Source organism: Podarcis bocagei (genome assembly GCF_964188305.1).
Source record: "Podarcis bocagei genome assembly, chromosome: 10".
In the NCBI taxonomy this organism is placed as follows: Eukaryota; Metazoa; Chordata; class Lepidosauria; order Squamata; family Lacertidae; genus Podarcis; species Podarcis bocagei.
The window spans coordinates 25125064-25147379 of record NC_138135.1 but is presented as its reverse complement, the minus strand read 5'-3'; the positions used below and the strand labels follow the sequence as shown (position 1 = coordinate 25147379).

The following is a 22316-nucleotide window of genomic DNA, read 5'->3' as shown; positions in this document are numbered from 1 at the left end:
GCCCAACTACCTCTGAACACTGGGCCAGGCTCAAAATCAAACACTATCTCACTGGGGACAGAATGGAGGAGGGGACTGGGAGTCCGGGATTGGTATTTCCGAAGGCAGCGCATCAGCTGGTTCATAGGGGCTGTTAGAGAGAAAGAGACGGGCAGGCAGAGACAGGAAGACAGACACACAGAAGAAATGAAAGTCATGGGACATAACTAAGGTGCTTTGACTCCTAGGCATAGATAGTTTATGACTTTGCAGGGGAGAACCCCATATTTCTACTTTTTTTGTTTTTTGTTTTAAAAAACACACAAAAAAACCAAAAACAAAACCCTGAACAGCATACTTTCAAATGGCAGGGAATTGCTGCATATTCTCAGATGCCCAGCAGAGAGCTTATTGACCAGAGTTTAAAAATGACATCATAGTACACAACATTTAAATGTTGGGACAAAATGGGCAAAACTGTTCAAAAGCCACAGCTACCTGGACATACACAATAGTCAAAACGGGCAATGTAATTAAACTGGTGGGGTTTACGGTTTTAATTCACTCCTCCGAACTCAAAATTGCAAAGTAGTAGCCAGCTTGTCAGATGGAACCAACAGAAGAAGAAGAAAATCCTGGCTGAAACAAGGTTTGTCTTGAACGCTGAAGTCGTAAATTGCAAATGGGATAAAAAGAAAGGGAGGTGGGGGGGGGTGGGGGGGACATAAAAGAAGCTATGGAAAGTGAAAAGGCCGGCTGATTAGGGACACATGCTCTCCTGCATTATATGGCAAAGCCCATACTGCGCACTCAAATGATGACGAGCCAAGTCAAAGCCTTAATGTGAAGCCTGGCAGCCAGTTAGCAAATGGAGCTCTAACCCAAACAGGTTTTGCAGCAGCAGCAGCAGCTGCCATAAGCACGTTTGTTACAAGGTGGGGAAAGGATATAAGCACACAGAGCAGGCTTTTACTCTCAAGAGTTGGACATATTCATGAGAAGTCAATTCAAGGCTGCTTTACTTTTTTACTGCATGGGAGCATCTTAGCCACCATACCTGTTGTCCTGGATGCATCCAAACTAATGAGGACGAGCGGCTAGATGTTTTGTTCTTTATTGGCACATCAGCTCCTATGGTGCACCGGATACACACACCACTCCCTTTTAACTAGCTGCCTAGGCAAGTTCCCTCCGCGGCCCAGTTGCGAGTGGCAGTGTGGCCCTGCCACCTCTGCTTTCTTCCACCCTTGTCTGATGCGGTGCACTCGCGCAAGCACCCAACAGCCCCTCCTTAACGGCAGCTTTGTCCTTCAAGGCCCTCCTTGAGCATGGAGACAGCAGAGGGGATTCTGAAGGCACAACTTTATCTGGGGCTGTTGTGGGCTCTTCAGACTCCCAAGACCTCCTGCAGAACTTCCTCCGCCTCCTATTCCCCTGTCCCCGTCTCTCCCCCCTCCCCTGGCTGCTGCCACACGTGGCCCAGAACCCCAGAAATCGTTGGCCGCTTACCCTGCATCTTCCTCCTCTGCCCAGTCCCTCAATCTCCTGCCCATCCCTGACATCCATCTTAAATTGGTATAAATATGCAATCGGGAACAAAATCAATCAATCTATAGGCCAAAGCATACCTTGCTCTCAGGCAAGGCACATGTGTCATGGCAGAAGGCTTCCTCAACTCTGTCTCTCACAACATAGAAGGGAATGCTTCCTTTAGGCTGTATTTGTAAGGATTGGTTTCAAAAAAATTATATATTGAAACATTAAAGCCAGGTGTCCTGTTTATTGGGAGCTTGTTTTAAAAATATATCAAAATATGTGTACATCTGATCTATTCTACTACTAAGAAAGTTATGCATATGCTAAGGACTGTTGCATTCTCAACAGTCACACAGATCAAGCCTTCGTGGTTCTGAATACCATGGGGATTTTTCTAGGATGCTCCCATGTTGTAAAATTAGAGAGGAACAGTGCTCAGTATTCTGCTCACAAATTGTGCTGGCTGACAGGCCCCTAGAGTCCTTGTTGTGTAGGTGTTCTGGTTGTATATCAAGATAGATGCGTGGCACGTTTGGCCTTTTTAAGATAAAAGGAAGGTAAAGAAGGATAACTTTACTGAAGGTCAGTTACCTCCTACTATTCCCATCTGATAACCCACTTTAGAAAAAAACACAAAAAACACTGGCTACCACTTTGCATGATGTTCTTCCCTCCTCTTCGCCCACAATGGGAGTGAACCACTAAAACTTTTCATCAAACAAACTCAAAGGTCATGGGACAAGCAAGTGCAGCTCAATTTCACTGTTCTGTTTACATTTCTCTCTGTGTCTGTATTTGGCAAAAGAAGGTGGACAAAGGGGAGGGGGCAAAGCAATGCATTTTTTATGCAAGAGAGCAAAATCACTTACCTCCCTCTCCTCGCAACCCTTGATCTCTAATCAACTCCTACAAATCAAAAACAAAGCTGTATGCATCTTATTAATGCATTACTTCAGTTGCTTGTCATAATTACGGTGATGTAACACAAATATAAGAAATGTCAACTGACAACAGTTGCATAGATAGAGAATATGTTTCCTCCTGTCCACAAAATGGTCACTTGCCTGCCAATACCTGCCCACGCATAGGGCCATTTGAACTTTGCTGGGTATGGCAAGCTAAATGTATTAGCAAATAGGGTCAAGAAGCAGCTGGGAGAATGACGCCAGAGTCATGTTCTGCTCTAACAGATAGTCTTAAAATAGTGTTCTAAAAGAGCAAGGGAAAATGAAGACTATTGATTGACACTACAAGGAGAACGATGATCATCAATTAGCAGTGTTAAATAGGCAAGGCGTTAAGTTTATGGACCACTTCCACTACAAACAAATAGCAAGCTTCTGAGTTAATACAGATTCATCAAGCAAAATAGAAGTGGCAACTAATTCTGTTTTGGGATGTCCTAGGAGAATAGCATGAGGTAATACCAATGGATTGCAGGCGCCTGTATGCTCAGGGCTATATTCAACGTAATGCCAGTGGATTTGATGGCCCTTCCTCTCCTCCCACTACCCCCCAAAGCAGATTTTGAGGATGTGGGTGCTGCAGGTAGAAGGAGTGGAAAGGGAAGTCCATTGTAAAACTAGATCACCATGGTTGGCTGTCATCCACAGTAATTTTTAGCTGCTGTGGACCGCACACACAAGATCTCACTACCTACCTTGGACTTTGCATTAGACAAATTTAAATAATTAGGGACAAAATGTTCCAGTCAAAAATTTGTTCAGGCCATGAACATGCACACAGCATGTATTAGAACACATTCACCTGTTCCATTTAGTAACAACCACCAAGCTGTAATCAAAGGGTGTGAAATAGTTGGAAATCACATAGTGTGAAATCACATCGTAATTGTTTATTTTTACCCAGCCATGGCAGCCAAGCTGGGAAAGGATTATTTTTTCTGTATTTATCCCTCCCCATTCTGAAGGCTCTGGGTGGGTAACAAACAATAGCATCTCACCCATTTATGTAGTCATGGGCACAGTCTGCCAGACTATCACAGGGTTGGCTGTCACTTAAACAGAATATGTGAACTTGCCCATAATACCAAATCCTGATATTATACATGGGGACTGGAAACTCAGGCAGCATTATGTATTAAAATTCATCACTTTGTATGTGAGTTTGATCGTCAGAGATAACGCAATGCATGGTTCAGAATCTGCAGCCGATTAACAAATATCCCTTTCCTTCTCCTCCAAAGAGTTAAAAAATGGACACACACACACAGTTAAAAGACAGTCTTAATTCTCTTTCCAACCCTATACACCCACTTATTCCTCCACCCTTGGAAGAACAGGTGGTAGTGGCAAGAAGACTCTGCTACATAAGCTGGGAGAAAGGACTTATCCAGGTTATCAAGTCCTATGGCCCATTGTTTGCCCACCTCTTCCTCAAGTAGCATAGCAAAGGAAAAGAAACGTTCGGCTTCTAAAGACCAAGCTTAGGCGGCAACTTACATCAATGTTGACGGGCTCTATAGTATTGATGTGCACGTTGGGGGCAGATGAGGAACGGTCTCGTTGACCAAACTGATTCCGATGGTCTTCGTCTGCTGGTCGGAAAGGCTGGGGTATTGGAATGGATTTTGAAGGAGAAGGACCAGGGAGAACTGATGGGCTGAGAAAGACAAGGCATAAAAAAAGGTTGAGGTCTGCCAGGTTCCCTAGTTATTGCAGAGAAGATGGAACTGGGACCATCTGCACCCACTTGAATCTATTTGCCCACTGAGATTTATTTATTTATTTAATTTATAGACCAACCTATACCTGGAGGTCTCAGGGAGGTTCACAGAAAAGATCACAATATATAAAATCGAAATAAAAACAACAACCCAATAACACCCCCCCAAAAAAGAGCCACATTTTAAAAGGGTATAGGGTGTCAATCAGGTCAACCAAAGGCCTGGTTAAAAAGGAACGTTTTTGCCTGGCGCCTAAAGGTATATAACGAAGGTGCCAGGCGAACGTCCCTGGGGAGAGCATTCCACAGATGGGGAGCCGCTGTAGAGAAGGCCTGTTCTCGTGTTGCCACCCTCTGGACCTCTCGAGGAGACGGCACACGAAGGAGGGTCTCAGAAGATGATCTCAGGGTCTGCGTAGGTTCATATGGAAAGAGGCGGTCCTTGAGGTATTGCGGTCCTTAGCCGTTTAAAGGCTTTACAGGTCAAAACCAGCACTTTGAATTGGGCCCGGAAACTAATTGGTAGCCAGTGCAGTTGGACCAGGATTGGTGTAATATGCTCAAACTGTCTTGTTCCAGTGAGCAACCTGGCTGCTTAATTCTGCATTAGCTGAAGTTTCCAAGCAGTCTTCAGAGGCAGCCCTACGTATAATTTATTGCAGTAATCAGAATGTGTGGCTCTTCCATGCCGCCTGCCACCTTCTGGGGTAAGCCTGGCCGCAGCATCTGACACTTTGGGCAGCTGCCAAGATCTGGTGGGTGCTGATCCTGGCATAAGATGGTCCCCACCCACTTTTCTGCCCCCCCCCCACATCCTAGAACCAGTTTTTATATTGCTTGGTGCAAGGCTAAGACATCCACAGTCTTCCAGAGTGATTCTGTACCAGAGCACTGCAAATCTAAAATGGTGGGCACGCCATGGATGTCTGTGCTTCCGACAACTGCTACAAATCCTGCCCCAACCCTGACTGATATCAGAGAATACAGAACTGGCTTCCTTGGTTGGCTTCTCTTCACCTGTATTTTGTCCTCGGCTGGAGACCAAATCTGTGGCTCTCTACTACTTTAAATGCTTTGTAAGAACTTCGTTTTGTTACTTCTTTTTCTTCCACAGGCTTCAGCTAGTAAGACAACTGTGACCGTTCCTGGACTGGGGGGCAGCATGACCACAGAGGTTCAGGCATCGGTAGCTTAAAAATGGGACTACTACAATGCCACTCTACTGGGGCTTCCCTTGTGCTCAGTCTGGAAAAGGCAAGTTAGTGCAACATGCTGCAGTACAATCACTTATAGGAGTGAGAGTGTCAGCAGATTACACCTGTGCTCAAAGATCTGCACTAGTTGCCAGATCACCACTGGTCCAAGTTCAAGGGGTTACCATTGGTATATAAAGCCCTTAACAGGTTGGGACCAGTTTACTTCAGGTATAACTCTGATGCGTAGAACTTGTGCTTCTAAAAGTGCATCACAATCTTCGTTCTACATTTGTCAGGCCTTTAGTGCTTGGAAACACCTTGCCAACTGATATTAGGCAAGCCCCATCACTGTATTCTTTCAGACATCTACTTAAAACGTTTCTGTTTTTACTGAAGTGCATGCTTGGTTACAGGTACTTGTCAGGGAACTGACATCGGAGCTAGAGGCGGAGGGAAGGCTCTCAAATGATGCTGGAGAAGGGCCCAGCAGGGAGAGAGGCAGCTCCGCAGATGCGGAAGCAAATCAGCGCAACACCAGGGATATAGAGGGGCTGATGGGGGAATCGGCGAGAGGGCTCCAGGACTCTTCACCGGACACCAGCGGGGAGAGCACGGGTCCTCCGCTACCCACGCCCACCCTGCGCAGAAGACTTCCGCGCAGAGAGAGTAGGAGGAGACTGGGTGTCAAACAACTTTTATGTTGGAAAAGATTTAAGAAACGCCCACTGACGGATTCTGCTAGCGACTGAGGCAGCCACGAATTGAAGGGCTGTCCAGACAGAAAGGTTTAACAAGGCAACATAACCAGGAGAGGCGGCAACTTACGCACGAGCAACCCCATACCCATTACAGCACTATTGTATTTTGTTGTTTTTAGCAGTTTTTAAATGTTTCAAATATTTTGTTGTTGTTTTTTAAGCCACATTTTTATTTCAAAATAAAAAAATTCCTTCCAGTAGCACCTTAAAGACCAACTAAGTTAGTTCTTGGTATGAGCTTTCGTGTGCATGCACACTTCTTCAGATACACTGAAACAGAAGTTGCCAGATCCTTCTATATAGTGAGAAGGTGGGGAGGGGTGTTACTCAGAAGGGTGGTGGGAATGGGAGATAGGCAGATAGCTGAGAGAGCCTCTTGACGACTCTTAACGACTGTAATAGGTCTTACAGGAAAAGGCAAGGGGTGGGAAGGTGAGAAATGGTTTAGTCATGTATAGTGAGATAAGAATCCAATGTCTTTGTTCAGCCCAGGTCTTTTCATGGTTTTAAGTTTGGTAATGAGTTGTAATTCAGCAGCTTCTCTTTCCAGTCTATTTCTGAAATTCCTTTGTAGTAAAACAGCTACTTTGAGATCTTGTATAGAATGTCCTGGGAGATTGAAGTGTTCTCCTACTGGTTTCTCTGTTCTGTGATTCTTGATGTCAGATTTATGTCCGTTTATTCTTTGGCGTAAGGTTTGGCCTGTTTGTCCAATATAGAGTGCTGAAGGACACTGTTGGCATTTGATGGCATACACAATGTTAGACGATGAGCAATTAAATAGTCCCGAGATGGTATGTGTGATGTTGTTGGGGCCAGTAATGGTGTTGTCCGGGTGTATGTGGCAGCAAAGTTGGCATCTGGGTTTATTGCAGGCTCTGGTGCCAGTGTCTGTGTTAAGTCTGGTTGTAGTATTATTGTGGGTTAGGAGTTGTTTAAGATTGGGTGGCTGTCTGTAGGCAATGAAAGGTCTTCCTCCCAGAGCTTGAGAAAGAGAACTGTCATTGTCCAGGAGAGGTTGTAGATCTTTATTTCAGGCATGTTTGCTGCCCTGGGCTCCAACGGGAGGAAGGGTGGAACATACATTTGATAAAGACAATAAATAGAAGAATTATTTTTTACTGTTGAGTGTGCTTTTTTATAAATTGTTTTACTGATTATTTAGGTGAGTCAACTTGAGCACTTCTTTGGAAATGGAAAGGTAGGATAGAAATTTACCTCAAAATAAGTCTACAAACACACACACACAACACCATTCATGGTGTCCAAAATGATGAACCAGAAAGATGAATGATGGCATCACCCCTGCACCTCAAATATGGACCCTATTAGGGTACATGCAAAATGTTAAGTAAAGACACAGTTGCAAAAGGTTTGTATGAGAGGGCAAGCCTATCACACACATCTCCTGGCTAAGGAGGAGGAGGAGGAGACGGCAGAGGTGAGGCCTTCCTGAACTTCCCATGCGTGTCATGTTAAACCGCGATTTGTGAACACAGCCATTGTGTCAGGGGAGAAATCTACTCACAAACAAAACTTGGGAAGGAAAAGCACTCAAGCTCCACTTTGGGCCAATGCAGAATGCTACAATAGCAACCTCCCAACAACTTCTGCTTATACAAATCAGATCCCCTTGGAAGAAAGAGAGGTTTCTCATGCCAAAGCTGACCTTTGTTGAGCAAACTGTTTAAGCTGAAGCATCTAGAGCAAGCAGTAAACAGCAGTACTGTAACCGAGGCCAGAACAAACAGATGAGTAAGGATGAATAAATGCTTCACAAAGTTTTCCTCATTATTATCGTTATTTTCTTAAGCCCTTGTATAAAAATCACTTAATTTCTATTCATTATATTGATATAAATGGGTGTAGACACCCAGTTCCCCTCCCCCTGAATCCCAAGCCTCCCTTTCAGAAACTACAAACCCACATTATTATTAGAAGAGCAGGATTTAAGAGCATACCCAGGCGAATCTGAGGGGGCCACTGAAGTGTATGATCCGGATACTGGGGTCGTCTCTAAGGAGGCCTCCTCTTGCGGTATTGGGTGATGTTCAAAGAACTTGGAGACAAACAGCAAACTGTGAGGCAAAAACAAAGAAAAACCTAACTTGGGCAAGACCCAGAAGTTTCACAACGTAAAACGTACGAGGAAGAAAACGTCATAGGTTAAATTACATGTTTCCAAGAGAAAAGACGTTGAAAGGTGACACTACAGTTTTGTAACAGTAAAGCAGGAAAGTCAAATGTCAGAGATTTGAAACATTTTATTTAGATCAGTTCTTAGCATTGTAATATAATGGCAGGACACTTACTTCTGTGAGGTCTAAGCTGTGTCCTGCATTTCCATGTATTGCAATGCTTCACTTCCAACAGGGATTTTGCTATAAAAAGGGGGGGCAGCTCCCTGTCCAGTTATTCCAGTACTCCCCAAAACATTCTGGCACATTTGCCACTATAATAAACTTAAAACTGCATTTCCCCACCTCCTCTTCCTATCAGGAGAACACAATGTGACATCACCACAACCTGGCTAAGTATGCTGGATTATCTGGAGGGGGAAAAGGGGCTGGCTTCAAACAGGGCTGCCATTTGGGCCTTTGGCCCAAAGCATAACATCTACATTCTACACTAACATACAGTCAGTTCTTTGAAATGCTATTCAAACATATTAAGAAGCGGCTTCTAAATGCAGACAAGCAATTCAGAAGCCGTTTCTCAAAAATATGGAGATAAGCAAGAAGCAAATCTGTTCGGAAACAATACATCTCAAAGATCTCTTTGCCATATGAGCATTTTTTAAATGGTTTCACCAATCTCTGATCACTAAATAAGAGAAAAGCCTTGTGCAGCAGTTTATCAAGGCTTGGGCCATAGGCTGTTCACATATAAGGTGGATTGGGTACAGTACACAAACCAGTAGTATAAAATACTGCATAAAATCTCATTACTACCTAGAATCATGTATAAAACCTACATCTTAAAAATTCTGCATAAGTATATATATGCAGTATATATAACACATGTTGAAAGGGTGAAATTTAATACAGATTTATTTTTTTAAATAGCCATTAAGAACAATTATGGCTAAATAAGAACATCCTCAAAGCAGTCGACTGCAATCTCTTTAATAACTCATCCAGATTTTCACTGCTGCTAGGCCAAAAAGAGAGACTTTGTGGGTTACCCTACAGTCAGTATCCAACAAAAGGTAGAAAATCTTTTGTGAAATGGTTTTATAGATGGGGCAGAAAAACCGCTACTGAAAGTTTTGTTTTCCAACTTGGCAGCAACAAAACAAATAGTCAGTTACTTTATGAGGATAATTGATTTCATTTTCTATAGTCAAATACAAGAGTCTACATATGAATATGAGGCACAATCCTTCCCCTTTGGGACCGAAGTACAGTAGCTGAACTGGTTTTTAAAGCTTGTATTTTATTCTTTAACAAATCAAAACCCCGTGAGGTCTCCCACCACACTTTTACTGCCTTAGACTCTTTTCTTGAACTTTTGAATTACTTTTGCCAAAGGTAATCCTCATTCACACAGAAAGCTTCAAGGGACAACCAACGGCTTGGTCATATTGTGCCAGCAAAGAAAAACAGTGGCTACAGTGAAAAGACTCATGGGCAGACACCCTACCGCATAACTTGGCCTACACTGCATTTAAAGCACAGGCACATTATACTGCAATAACTGTGACCTGTCATCGACTGTGTAGGTCATGCTTAAAACTTTCATTTATGGGCACAGGGCATACTAGTCACATTTGTCTAATTCTGTGGAAGAGGCAGCCTAGGTGGAGAGATGTCTCCTTTGCCTACAAAGGATGCCATACAAAGGATGCCACCGCAGCAATATACTTGTGTGCTGTTGTGACCGCTTATGTGTGTAGCTTCAGAGAAAGAGCATTTGAAACCGCAGAGGAGTTTTGATTACTTACTCAAGCTGATCGTAATTCACGCACATCAACGGCACCTCTGTACTACAACGCTGGTGAAATTTGTATCCACAGGTCTGACAACGGAACCCCTGGAAAAGCAGCTTTCGACAGAAGTCGCAGAACGCTAAAGTGAAGAACGTCTTTCGTACCTACGCCATCAAGAAAGCAGGCATGAGAAACAAGGCCCTCTCGCGCCCACTAAAACTGCAATGTCATCTCGTCAGAAAATGGCCGATTCAAGCTCCTTTTAAGTTACATCGAAGGTATTACTCTAAAAGCCCTACGACCGAAAAGAGAGCTGTAATCCTGACAAACGGTTTGCTAATTTAACTAACAGAAGAACCCCCACAGTTCTATTGTGTGTAATAATAATTTAGTGCATATTAAGTGCAATACAAATCCTTTAATACACATTTGTGTTTACAAAGCAAAAACTCAATTTTCATTGATGTCAGGAGATCTGCCCCTTCTTGTTTTGCACCTGCCTTCATGCAACTTTACATTTCATGTTTCTATGGCAATTTTACCAAGAAACAGTTTATGAAAGAAAATGGCTCCTGGGTGTTCAAACAAAGAACCATCACACGTGCAAGGTAACCTAGTGAAATCTGTCTTCTTTCTGGAGCAGTTTGTGAAGAGTAAGGTCCATGTAAATGATATAATACCATACCAGGCAAAGCCTCGCCATTTCTAGCTACACAAGGGGAGGGGGGAGCTCCCTGCTCTAGCAGAGTTCCACCTACCAGAGCTAGCAACTAAAACTTGCACATTTGCCAAGTTCTATCTAAGCTCTGGGCACTGTTTTTGTTTTTTATCAAACAATAAAATGAGGATGTGTTTCTTTTAAAAATCATTATAGCTGAAGTACTCTAGTAGAAAAGTTGTATCAAAGGTTTAGAGATCTGCACATTTTATTTAGCAGAATCTGAAAAGATTTAAAATTGGTAGAATGCGAAAGGCAGGTTAGGTAGCAAATTCTACTTAAAGCAAATAAAATAGACAAAATACTTTAAGAGGATGCTACCCAGAGCATTTTTATGCAATTATCCTCCTTGGGTTCCAGTGAATGAAACAAAAATGAAGTGCCAAAGCTGTATTTTTAAGAATGCCTCTCCATATAATAAACCTAAGACAGAAGTCCTTTGGTGAAAAAGCCATCCAGATAATTTGCTTCCACCAGATTCCACTTAAATTGTCATTCCTTAGGTCAGATTGTCTCTCAGCGCTGGCATCACTGATGTGACCAGCACAACTCTGTAACAGGTTTATTAGTTGCCTGCTGGTGTGCAGCAAGCAGGAGATCACCAAACACATTCTTTTCATAACACAATAATATATAACAAGCAGATTTTTGCTGCTCTTTCATGCTCCGGTGTATTTAAAAATCTGGTTCACATAGGCATTTTATTAAATTCCCCATGAGAATGCTGCTATTTCTAAAGAGCCACACTTTATTTAATGACAAGTAAATTGCTCTCAATCATGGACAATTTACATAATTCTTCCTGCAATTATGGCTTCAGCCTTGAGATTACAATGATATGGAAGCAGACTGCATGATTAAAATAAGCATGCAAAATGAACTAAAGGTCATCTTGTCCAGATCCTACTTTAAAACAAGATTCTAAATACATTTGGTCCATTGATTTACCCTCATCATACAGATTACGCTTATAGTCTCACCATTATTCACCTAGAAGTACTGTAGATTCATCTGGAGGTAGAACCTCCACTCAGCAATAAGTACAACGTTGCATACAATTCACCCCAGTCTGCATTTCACAATGTGGCTTAACCAGGCTTGTAAGAAGACACTTGTCTGCTTGCCTGTGGTGAGTGAGAATTGCCTCTAGGAGACTAGGAAGACAAACTTGTATATGGGGGGGAAAAGTTGTTGTTTTTTTATACTGAGTTTGCTAAAATGTACAAATAGCTATCAGGTGTGTACACATGTAAGAAGGTGACTGTAGCGAAGGGGAAATGTGTTGTATAAAACACAAATATTCTGCTCAAAAGCAGCAGCTGTCTATGCCCATGGCACAGCTATTTATTCTGTGATTTTTTTAAAAAAATTTATATACTGTCCTCCAACAGAGAATTCCAAGGCAGTTTACAGTAAAATAACACAAAAATATATAACTGTTTTAAAGGCCATACTGTTTAATTAGCCAAAGACCTGGGAGAAGAGGAATGTTTTCCCCTGGCGTCTAAAGATACATAATGAAGGCACTGGCGAGCTTCCCTGGGGAGAAAGTTCCAGAAACGGGGAGCCACTGCAGAAAAGGCCCATTCTCGTGCTGCCAATTTTTCTTTTCAGAACATAATAAAAACAGATGCAACACCAGCAGGCGTTGTAGGAAAATACTTACAAAGTTGTGTGTCGTAAGAGGTACATTCTCCAAGACTTCCACATGCAGTTCTTCGCCTGTGAGCCAGGAAATGTCTGTATCCCAGCCAATGGGCTTTTTCTCCCTGCAGTGCAAATGAACTCCATGAGCAGATATGGGGAGCGGGTGGAGGACAGTAGTTTGAATTTGTTTTTAAGCCTTCCATCGTTAGAAACTTCAAATGGCAAGAAGTTAGCATGGATTTATCACAATTAACTGTGCGGCAAATTACAAGATACTTAACTCTCTCCCGCAATTCAGATCACAAGATCTAATGCAGGAATGAAGCACTTTTTGCCCTGCAGATGTTGGTATGGCTACAGCTCCCATCCCACTTGCTGCTGGTCATGTTAGATAGGCGTGCTAGAAGCTGGAGACCAACATTTGGAGGACCACAAGTCTCCCATCCCTGATACACAGCATTAAAGAATGGATGGCTCTTGAGTTCCAGAACCTAAAGTAAACCTCATTGCTTTGCTAGGTAAATAATATTTCTCGGGTATTTGCCTCCACTATTTAAAAAGTCTACAAAAAGTTTAGTTAATGAGAAGGGCAGTTTATACAGAAAAAGCAAAGGGAAGCAACTGGGAAGCTGCTAACTATCTACTATATATTTTCTGAAATTGTTTGTTTGCTATGCATTTGGACACCTCTTAAGATGCCATAACCAAATATTGCATGATAATTTCTGAGATCAAGAAGCAGGTTTTCTCCTATGTTTGGTGTCAGGGAACTGCCATCAGAGGCACGGGAGAAGGAGAGGGTCTCTGATTCTGCAGGAGAAGGTCCCAGCGCTAGAGGGAGACTCAGCTGGGAATAAGGGGAAGAGAATGAGTGTAACACCAGGGATCCAGGAGAGCAACGGGACAGGGAGGTGCAGGGGCTCCAGGACTCTTCGTTGGAAGTTAGCGAGGAGAGCCCAAGCACCCCGCTGCCCACGCCCACCCTGCGCAGGAGACTCCCGCGCAGTGAGAGGCGGAGACGCTTAGGCGTCAAACAACTCTTATGTTGGCAGCGCTTTAAGAAACGCCCACAGACAGATTCTACGAGTGACTAAGGGCAGCCACGCTGAGATGGGCTGTGCAGTCCGGAGGGTTTAACCAGGCAATCCGATGCTCAAACGGGGCAGGATTACGCACGAGTAACTCCCAACCACTACATTGCGGTCTTGACTATGCTACCACTCAATGGATTTGTAACTGGCTGACTGACCAAACCCAAAGGGTGCTCATCAATGGTTCCTCTTCATCCTGGAGAAGAGTGACTAGTGGGGTGCCACAGGGTTCTGTCCTGGGCCCAGTCTTATTCAACATCTTTATCAACGACTTGGATGATGGACTCAAGGGCATCCTGATCAAATTTGCAGATGACACCAAACTGGGAGGGGTGGCTAACACCCCAGAGGACAGGATCACACTTCAAAACGACCTTGACAGATTAGAAAACTGGGCCAAAACAAACAAGATGAATTTTAACAGGGAGAAATGTAAAGTATTGCACTTGGGCAAAAAAAATGAGAGGCACAAATACAAGATGGGTGACACCTGGATTGAGAGCAGTACATGTGAAAAGGATCTAGGAGTCTTGGTTGACCACAAACTTGACATGAGCCAACAGTGTGACGCGGCAGCTAAAAAAGCCAATGCAATTCTGGGCCTCATCAATAGGAGTATAGCATCTAGATCAAGGGAAGTAATAGTGCCACTGTATTCTGCTCTGGTCAGACCTCACCTGGAGTACTGTGTCCAGTTCTGGGCACCACAATTCAAGAAGGACACTGACAAACTGGAACGTGTCCAGAGGAGGGCAACCAAAATGGTCAAAGGCCTGGAAACGATGCCTTATGAGGAACGGCTAAGGGAGCTGGGCATGTTTAGCCTGGAGAAGAGGAGGTTAAGGGGTGATATGATAGCCATGTTCAAATACAGTGGTACCCCGCAAGACGAATGCCTCGCAAGACGGAAAACCCGCAAGACGAAAGGGTTTTCTGTTTTGGAGGCGCTTCGCAAGACGAATTTCCCTATGGGCTTGCATCGCAAGACGAAAGCCCATAGGGAAATGCTGGCGGTCGGGAGCAAAGACTTTCGCCCACAGCCGGCCTTCAGAAGAGGACCTCTTCTGAAGGCCGGCGGAGGGCAAAAGTCTTTGTTCCCCCCCGCCTGCCTTCCCCCCGCCTGCCCCGGGCGATCTTAAAATGCTGGCGGGCGGGAGCGAAGCGTTCGCTGCCGACCCCCAGCATTTTAAAATCTCCCCGGGACAGCAGAGAAGTCGGGAACATTTTAAAATCTCCCCGGGACAGCAGAGACATCTCTGTCCCGGGGAGATTTTAAAATGCTGGGGGTCGGGAGTGAAGCGTTCGCTGCCGACCCCCAGCATTTTAAAATCTCCCCCTGTCCCGGGGAGATTTTAAAATGCTGGGGGTCGGCAGCGAACGCTTCGCTGCCGACCCCCAGCATTTTAAAACGCTGTTCCGAAGCGGGGGGCGGGAACAGCTGCCCCAGCCGCCCCGCTTCGGAACGCTGTTCCGAAGCGGGGAGGGGGGGCGGGAACAGCTGCCCCAGCCGCCCCGCTTCGGAACGCTGTTCCGAAGCGGGGAGGGGGGGGCGGGAACAGCTGCCCCAGCCGCCCCGCTTCGGAACGCTGTTCCGAAGCGGGGAGGGGGGGGCGGGAACAGCTGCCCCAGCCGCCCCGCTTCGGAACGCTGTTCCGAAGCGGGGAGGGGGGGCGGGAACAGACTGTCCCCGGTCAACAGACTGTCCCCGGACCTGGTCTGAAAGCGGTTTCACTAGGAACGCATTAATTGATTTTCAATGCATTCCTATGGGAAACCGTGCATCGCAAGACGAAAAACTCGCAAGACGAAGAGACTTGCGGAACGAATTAATTTCGTCTTGCGAGGCACCACTGTATATAAAAGGATGTCACATAGAGGAGGGAGAAAGGTTGTTTTCTGCTGCTCCAGAGAAGCGGACACGGAGCAATGGATCCAAACTACAAGAAAGAAGATTCCACCTAAACATTAGGAAGAACTTCCTGACAGTAAGAGCTGTTCGACAGTGGAATTTGCTGCCAAGGAGTGTGGTGGAGTCTCCTACTTTGGAGGTCTTTAAGCAGAGGCTTGACAACCATATGTCAGGAGTGCTCTGATGGTGTTTCCTGCTTGGCAGGGGGTTGGACTCGATGGCCCTTGTGGTCTCTTCCAACTCTATGATTCTATGATTCTATTTGGATACAAACAGGTACTGTTTTGAATCAAGAGGGTGGACTGAACCTTTCAAAACTGCACATATGTTTTTGGTTTCTTAGAAACCCTGAGAAACACCAGGTACAAGGCTGCTGGTATAGAAGAGAGAGCACTTTGAGCAAATCTACTAGCAGGAACAAAGCAAAGGATTCTCTCCCACCCTCAACCCACAACCACTGCTAAGGGGCATAGAGTGAGATTTTAACCTATGCTTTGGAAAACAATTTGTTTAAAATATGAAGTGAATTGTTTTTATCTTGATTATTCATGCATTTAAAACACCCAGAAAGAATCACTTTAGCAATCGTTCCCTCTTCCACCCCTACCCAAGCCATACTACATACAAACCATACCCATCCTGTATTCGGTAAACTGCGCAGCACTCTGGGATGAGACCTCTCATCATCAAAGCTTTCTTTAAACTGTCACGGACTGTAACTCCACATCTTGCTGGAACCTGCAAAATCAAAATCAAACCATTAGCACTACTTCAGCTTAATGTATTTCTGAAGCCTTAAAAGCATGCTGCAGTTCACAAGTGGATCCATGTGAGTATCTACTTCAGAGGTCCGGCTCTGGGCGCCCCCAACATCAAATAAAGAGACATGGCAACCAGAAAGAGAGAGGGGGGGGCTTCTCAGTTGTGGCACCACAGCTGTGAAATATCCTCCTTAGCAAGACTCACCTGGTTGTTTTGGGCACCAGATAAGGTATTTTTAAAAATTCTCCTAGCAGTCTAAAATCTGTGATTTTAAAGTTTTGAATTGTAACCCGCTGTTTATATGCTGATGATTTTTGACCATGCTGTGAATCTGTCTTGTCTTGAAAGGTTTTGTAAATCATGCAGAGACAGTTATTGGGCAGCCTCAATCAATGCTGTAAATAAATAAAAGCTCTACTGAACCCAACTGGCTGATGTTCAATGGTATACTGCCTCTAAATATGGACCATCCATCTAGCTATCACAGCTGTTGATAGACCCTTCACGAATTAGTCTAAACCAGGGATGGGAACCTGCGGTCCTCTGTATGTTTTTGGTCAACAACAATGCCTGTCACCCCGAACATTGCCTCTGCTGGCTGGGGCTGAAGAGAGCTGGAGGTGAGCAACATCTGGAGGGTCACGGGTTGCCCTTCCTGCTCTGCTCTAAACCCTTTCCAAGGGATCTAAGGTTGTAGTTATCAGCACATTTTAGGGCAGTGGATTCATGTTTCCATTGGGTTATACATGAAGGAATGCTTCTCTAACTCCTGCCCTGCCTTTTGGTGTGGGCTGAGTTTGATTGCTGCCTCAAAACTGCCAGGAAAAGAGGATGAGTCCTCCCCACCTGCACCCCCATTATAATATTAATAAAATTATTATTATTATTATTATTATTATTATTATTATTATTATTATTATTATTATTATTATTATTATTATTACATACCCTGCTTTCCCCCCTGATGGGACTCAAGGTGGCTTACAGATAAAAACAAGAAGCCAAACGTCCAATACAGCTTCTGCTTGAGTGCAGGAAGCTCTTGCAGCCAATCGGAAGCCGCACCTTGGTTTTCGAACAGTTTGGGAATCGAACAGACTCCCGGAACAGATTAAGTTTGAGAACCAAGGTACCACTGTATTCTATTTTCATAATCTTTTTAAAAATGCTTAGATCACCTTTGGGGGTTATAAAATGGGATATAAGTATTCTGCAATAAGTAAATGAATGTTATTGGTCATAAATACAATTTTCCCGAAGTTCTTTGCCTCTTCCCAATGTGCACCCATGAAGAAAAGTTGTACGGTTGACATTTAATGTGACTATTTTCAAATTCCTTTCAGGTAAGCTCACACTGCCCTCTCTTCTTCTTAAGTCATGAAGGGACAGCAGAACAGTTTATACCCAAGTACTGACAACTGTTGTTAAGAAGGAGCCTGGTCACAACTGGCAACTGGAAGCTGTCCTCAGGTAACCATGTGGTGACTCAGAGCCCCTTCTTTATACCACATTCCCAAGAAGTACAACACTTAAAAAAAAAAAGCCATCTAAACATGGTCATTTCTGCATTGATTGGCCTCTGCAATTACCCATCTTAGTCAGTGCCCAGTCAGAAGCCTCTTGCAAAGCCTTTTGCAAGAGAGTACTGCTGCTTGTATGCTTTCCGTGCCTAATAAATACTCAATAAATTAAGCTAAGTTAGCAGATTGTTAGGCTTGACACATGTTTCTTAGGAAGGAGATCTTATCTCTTCCTGTTTATATTTTCCTTGCTCCGAGCTTGAGTCATAGAGCTAAGTGTTCATGTGCTCACTGGCTAGTTGCATCTTCTTAAGCAGCAGCATGTCTGAACTATCTTATGAAGAGAAAACAGTCTCAAAATTGCCTTTGTATGAAGTCTGAGAACTATGTAAAATTAACCATAGTCATTACATTTATGTCCTGTTGGTGCACATGGGGCTCCCAGGCAGTCACTGATCCAGGCCCAGTTCTACATTGCTTTACATATGCCTTCAGACTAAATACTGGACTATTCCATTAGAGAATGAGGAACTTGAGTAATGCTCGTCCTTCTTGGACTTAGCCCTGGCAGTTAAAAATAAAGGCTTGAGCCTAAGTTCTAGCAAACCCTGGCTCAACATAAAGAAGGGAGGAGGCATGTATCCTTGCAAAGTGCTGCACAGCTTTCTTGTAAATAGGTGCCTGCCAGTTTAGGCAAAAAGAAATTTGCTTGGTCTTTGGTCAATCAGAATCTGAAGGAAAGTGAGGAAAGAAAAGCTCTTCTGATTCCCGGCCCCCTTGTATTTTTCTTTGTGCTGCTTCAAAGAAACATCATGGGGTTTCTTTTTTTAAAAGTTCCCATCTTTTAGGCTTTTTCTAAACGCTATTTTGCAATCCCAGAAGAGGTCTTTTTTAAACCTACACAGCAACAACAGTGTTTTCTTAAGCCTGAGGCCAGAATTCCCCGCATCAAAGCCATTTTAAAATTTAAATATGGCAGGATAGTAACTTGCAAGGCTACATTTACTTCATCATTCCATCAATATGCCCTTTTGGAACTGATATGCTCTGATGAATTTCGACCAACTCTCACCCAGTATCTGGTGCAATCTTCTGCTGACTACAACCATCTCTAGAGGAGGAAAACTAGGGATGGAAATATGTGGTTGAGATAATATGCCCTCCTAAATTCCCCCACTCTCTGATGCCTAAACCGCACAGTAGCACGCGCTAACTGCAAACCTCATGGGAAGAAGTTCCTGGCCTGCAATTTCACCAATCTGAGAGGATCTCAAAATCAAGGCTTCGATTCTATGTATATTTACAAGGAAGTAAGCGCTCCTGAAATTTGTAGGACTCTCTTCCAAGTAAAACACGCATAGGATCCAGCTGTAAGAAGTTTATTTAGGATGCACAGATCCAATGTAAGAGAAATTTATCCAGTCCGGTGGGCTTTCAGAAATCTACCTCTGGGAGAGGATTGCAAGGCAAGTAAAGTGTGGAGCACATGCTGCAGATATCACCCATCCTGCACAGGACAGTCAACAAATACAAAGGATGGAAGAAGTTTCGGCTACTTGAGACAGCATCTGTGGGACTGTCTTGAATATGTACATTCCACACCCTCTGTTTACATCCATCCAAACCAGGCTGTGTATGCACCAGAAGAGGCACACTACAGTGGTACCTCTGATTACGAACTTAATTCATTCTGGAGGTCCATTCTTAACCTGAAACCGTTCTTAACCTGAGGTACCACTTTAGCTAATGGGGCCTCCCCCTGTTGCCGCGTGATTTCTGTTCCCATCTTGAGGTAAAGTTCTTAACCTGAGGTACTACTTCTGGGTTAGCGGAGTCTGTAACCCGAAGTGTTTGTAATCCGAGGTACCACTGTACCTTAGAAAGCTAGAAAATCAAAATTGGGTCCTAGAAAATAGATTCCTATAGCAAAACAGGACTCTTCTTCACAGACTTCCCTCAGAGATAGGTATCCATCCTGTGTTCCATTTGCTCTGTTCTTACCACCCGCCCCTTGCAAATTCATGATTCAGCTGCTACAACAACGGCCAGCTGGTCGCCCCTCGGAGGAGGGAATCCTGGCTTGGGACCAGCAGCAAGAGTAAGGATATATGCAATATTAAAGAGGCAGTGCTACAGGGGTTGTTGCATGTGCTTTTTCCCTTATGAACTATATTCCCCAAAGCTTTTCTATGCTGAAGTGTTAGGTCTATTACATAGTGCAATTACACAGCAACCTCAGCTCACCCTGTGTAGCCAGCTATAATTTCTTTGGGCACATGTGTTTTAATTAACGTAACGTAGGAGACCAACTTTCCTCATTGCCGTAATTTTTTGAAAAAAGTCTCTATGTTATGACAGTGTGCTGCTCAGAACCTTTTGAAGCACGTCTGCAATTAGATAGAAGTTCAGCAGATGTACAGAAGCTGTAGTGTGTGATGGTTGCCTAGTCAAATCTCTGAAGTCACAGACAGATCTGAGCAAGATTCCCAGGGACTGGAGAACAAGGTTTCGATTCCCCAGATAACACTCTGCCACTTCCCACAACCAGCAAAATATTTCCCGCATGAGTAGCTAAGAGCCATACAGGCTCTTAGATGCATAAAGTGACTTCTGCAAACAAATCTTGCTCAACTTTATTAATCTCCCTACTAGGATACTTCTCATATTTAAAAGCAATATATTCTTGAAAGCAGGTTAGGTACTAAGGCAATCCACAAAGAATCTTTGCTATAACCTATCTATTAAAAAATGAAACCAGAAAAAGAAAGCCAAGCATATTGTTTAAAAAAAGAGACACTTGATATTAAATTAGAAATATTTTGTTAAAATGTACTATGTAGGAATGAACTACTGAAAATTAAAACCAACAGGTGTCAAACCAGTCAAAATGGGGTTTCAATCTTGTAATCACATAGCTGGGATAACTATCACTGAACTCAGCCTTAATTTTGAGCAGACATATATTAGACTGCACCATTAAGATTGCTAAGTACCACTGGTTTCACTAAGAGCAGAAGACTGCAGCCTTAGACATACACAATATTGCAGTTAAGCACATGCTTAAATCTCTCAGTGAAAGCAATCAGAACTAAAAGTCCTTTGGCTTCACTAAGTTTTACCCTATAACTGAAATTAAACTCTAAGTAGCCCTAAACTCAATTTCCTTTCCCCCCCAGCCATGCCCCTTCTATTTTGCTCCTTCATTTTTGTCTTGTCTCCGCTCTTAAAATACCACTGTTTTCCTTGTCTGAACCACTGGTAATTACAGTTTCAGCTTGTCACCTCACATCTTTTATGTAGCCTGCCCCCCAAAAGGAAGCACGTCTTCACTCTTCTCTCATTCCTAGCCTTCACAGTCTCCTTGGCAACAATAAGCCTTAAATGTGCACTAGAAAATTTCTAGAAAGGGGGATGGATTAGCAATGTGCATTCTCTGTGTACCAAAAGCAGGTCCAGTGTCAAAGTCTAGGATCTTTTTTTAAAAAGCCTACAGTATTTTATTGTGTGCAAATGACTCTCCCCCGCCACCCATGACCCTAGAAGGATAACCCTGTTCAATTCACCTTACTACAGTGGTACCTTGGATGTCAAACGGAATCTGTTCCAGAAGTCTGTTCGACTTCCAAAGCATTCGGAAACCAAGGCTCGGCTTCCGATTGGCTGCAGGAAGATCCTGCAGCCAATCGGAAGCCGCTGAAGCTGCATTGGGCGTTCGAGTTCCAAAGAACGTTCGCAAACCGGAACACTCGCTTCTGGGTTTGCGGCGTTTGGGAGCCAAACGTTTGAATCGCAAGGCATTCGTCAACCAAGGTACGACTGTATACCCGTCTTACTTGCTCCATTAAAGTTCACCTGTGTCCAGGAGCCTCTCTCCCTTCTTCTGACTCCCTCGCACCATACTGCACCCTATTGTCTAAAACAATTTCCTGTGTGCTATGCAAAAGCTCATTTCCCCAACAAACTTCAAGAATTCTCCAACACTGGTGAGCCCTTCCCTGCCCAATTCTTACTGCCTGTCTACGCATTTGCTTTCCATGTTCCTCCTCCATTTGACTTTCTTGGGCTCCTCGAGAAGAAGCATGGGCTGCAAAGCTGCTCTGTTTGCAGAAAGGCCCCATGTGCTGGGAGGAGGAGGAGTTTGCTAGGCCAGCATTCTCCTCTCGTTTGCAACTCAGCGATGACAGCTTCAGCCACAAGGCCCCCAATTCCTCATTTCTGCTCCTGGCAGGCACGGTGCAAATAAGTGGAACCTCAGACACTTCATGTGCTAAAGGGAGGAACAGATGGCTTCAGGTTCTTCTGTGCCATCGTGTACTGCTGTGCACACAACATGGCTGCAGCCCAACTACCCAGCCCATTGCGCATGGAGAGGGCGAACACATTCCAAGTCATTTCTACATTCGGTACAGCATGTGGCACAAACTTGGCATTAAAAACCACTGAACAGAAGTAATCCCCCCCACTCTCATAAAAGAGGTTGCGTCTCACAAGAACAACAGCGGCAAAATAAGCCCGTGTTGCGACTCTTCAATTGCATTTGTAGTCAAGCTCTGCATTCAGGATCCCTCAAATAAAACACTTTGCTTA

General features: G+C 44.0%; 1 protein-coding gene across 2 annotated transcripts in view; it reads right to left on the bottom strand.

The window, feature by feature from the left end:
• The window catches only part of BRAF (B-Raf proto-oncogene, serine/threonine kinase), a 57440-nt gene that overhangs the window by 22148 nt on the left and 12976 nt on the right, over nucleotides 1-22316 (bottom strand). The window contains exons 4-10 of one of the 2 annotated variants that reach the window (XM_081212041.1): nucleotides 16082-16185; nucleotides 12467-12569; nucleotides 10098-10246; nucleotides 8116-8232; nucleotides 3978-4137; nucleotides 2385-2421; nucleotides 11-130 (exon numbers count right to left, since the gene is read on the bottom strand). In XM_081212041.1, coding sequence (XP_081068167.1) covers nucleotides 11-130; nucleotides 2385-2421; nucleotides 3978-4137; nucleotides 8116-8232; nucleotides 10098-10246; nucleotides 12467-12569; nucleotides 16082-16185 — 790 coding nt within the window. The remainder of the gene's footprint in view (nucleotides 1-10; nucleotides 131-2384; nucleotides 2422-3977; nucleotides 4138-8115; nucleotides 8233-10097; nucleotides 10247-12466; nucleotides 12570-16081; nucleotides 16186-22316) is intronic. The other variant, XM_081212042.1, reaches the window with a different exon arrangement.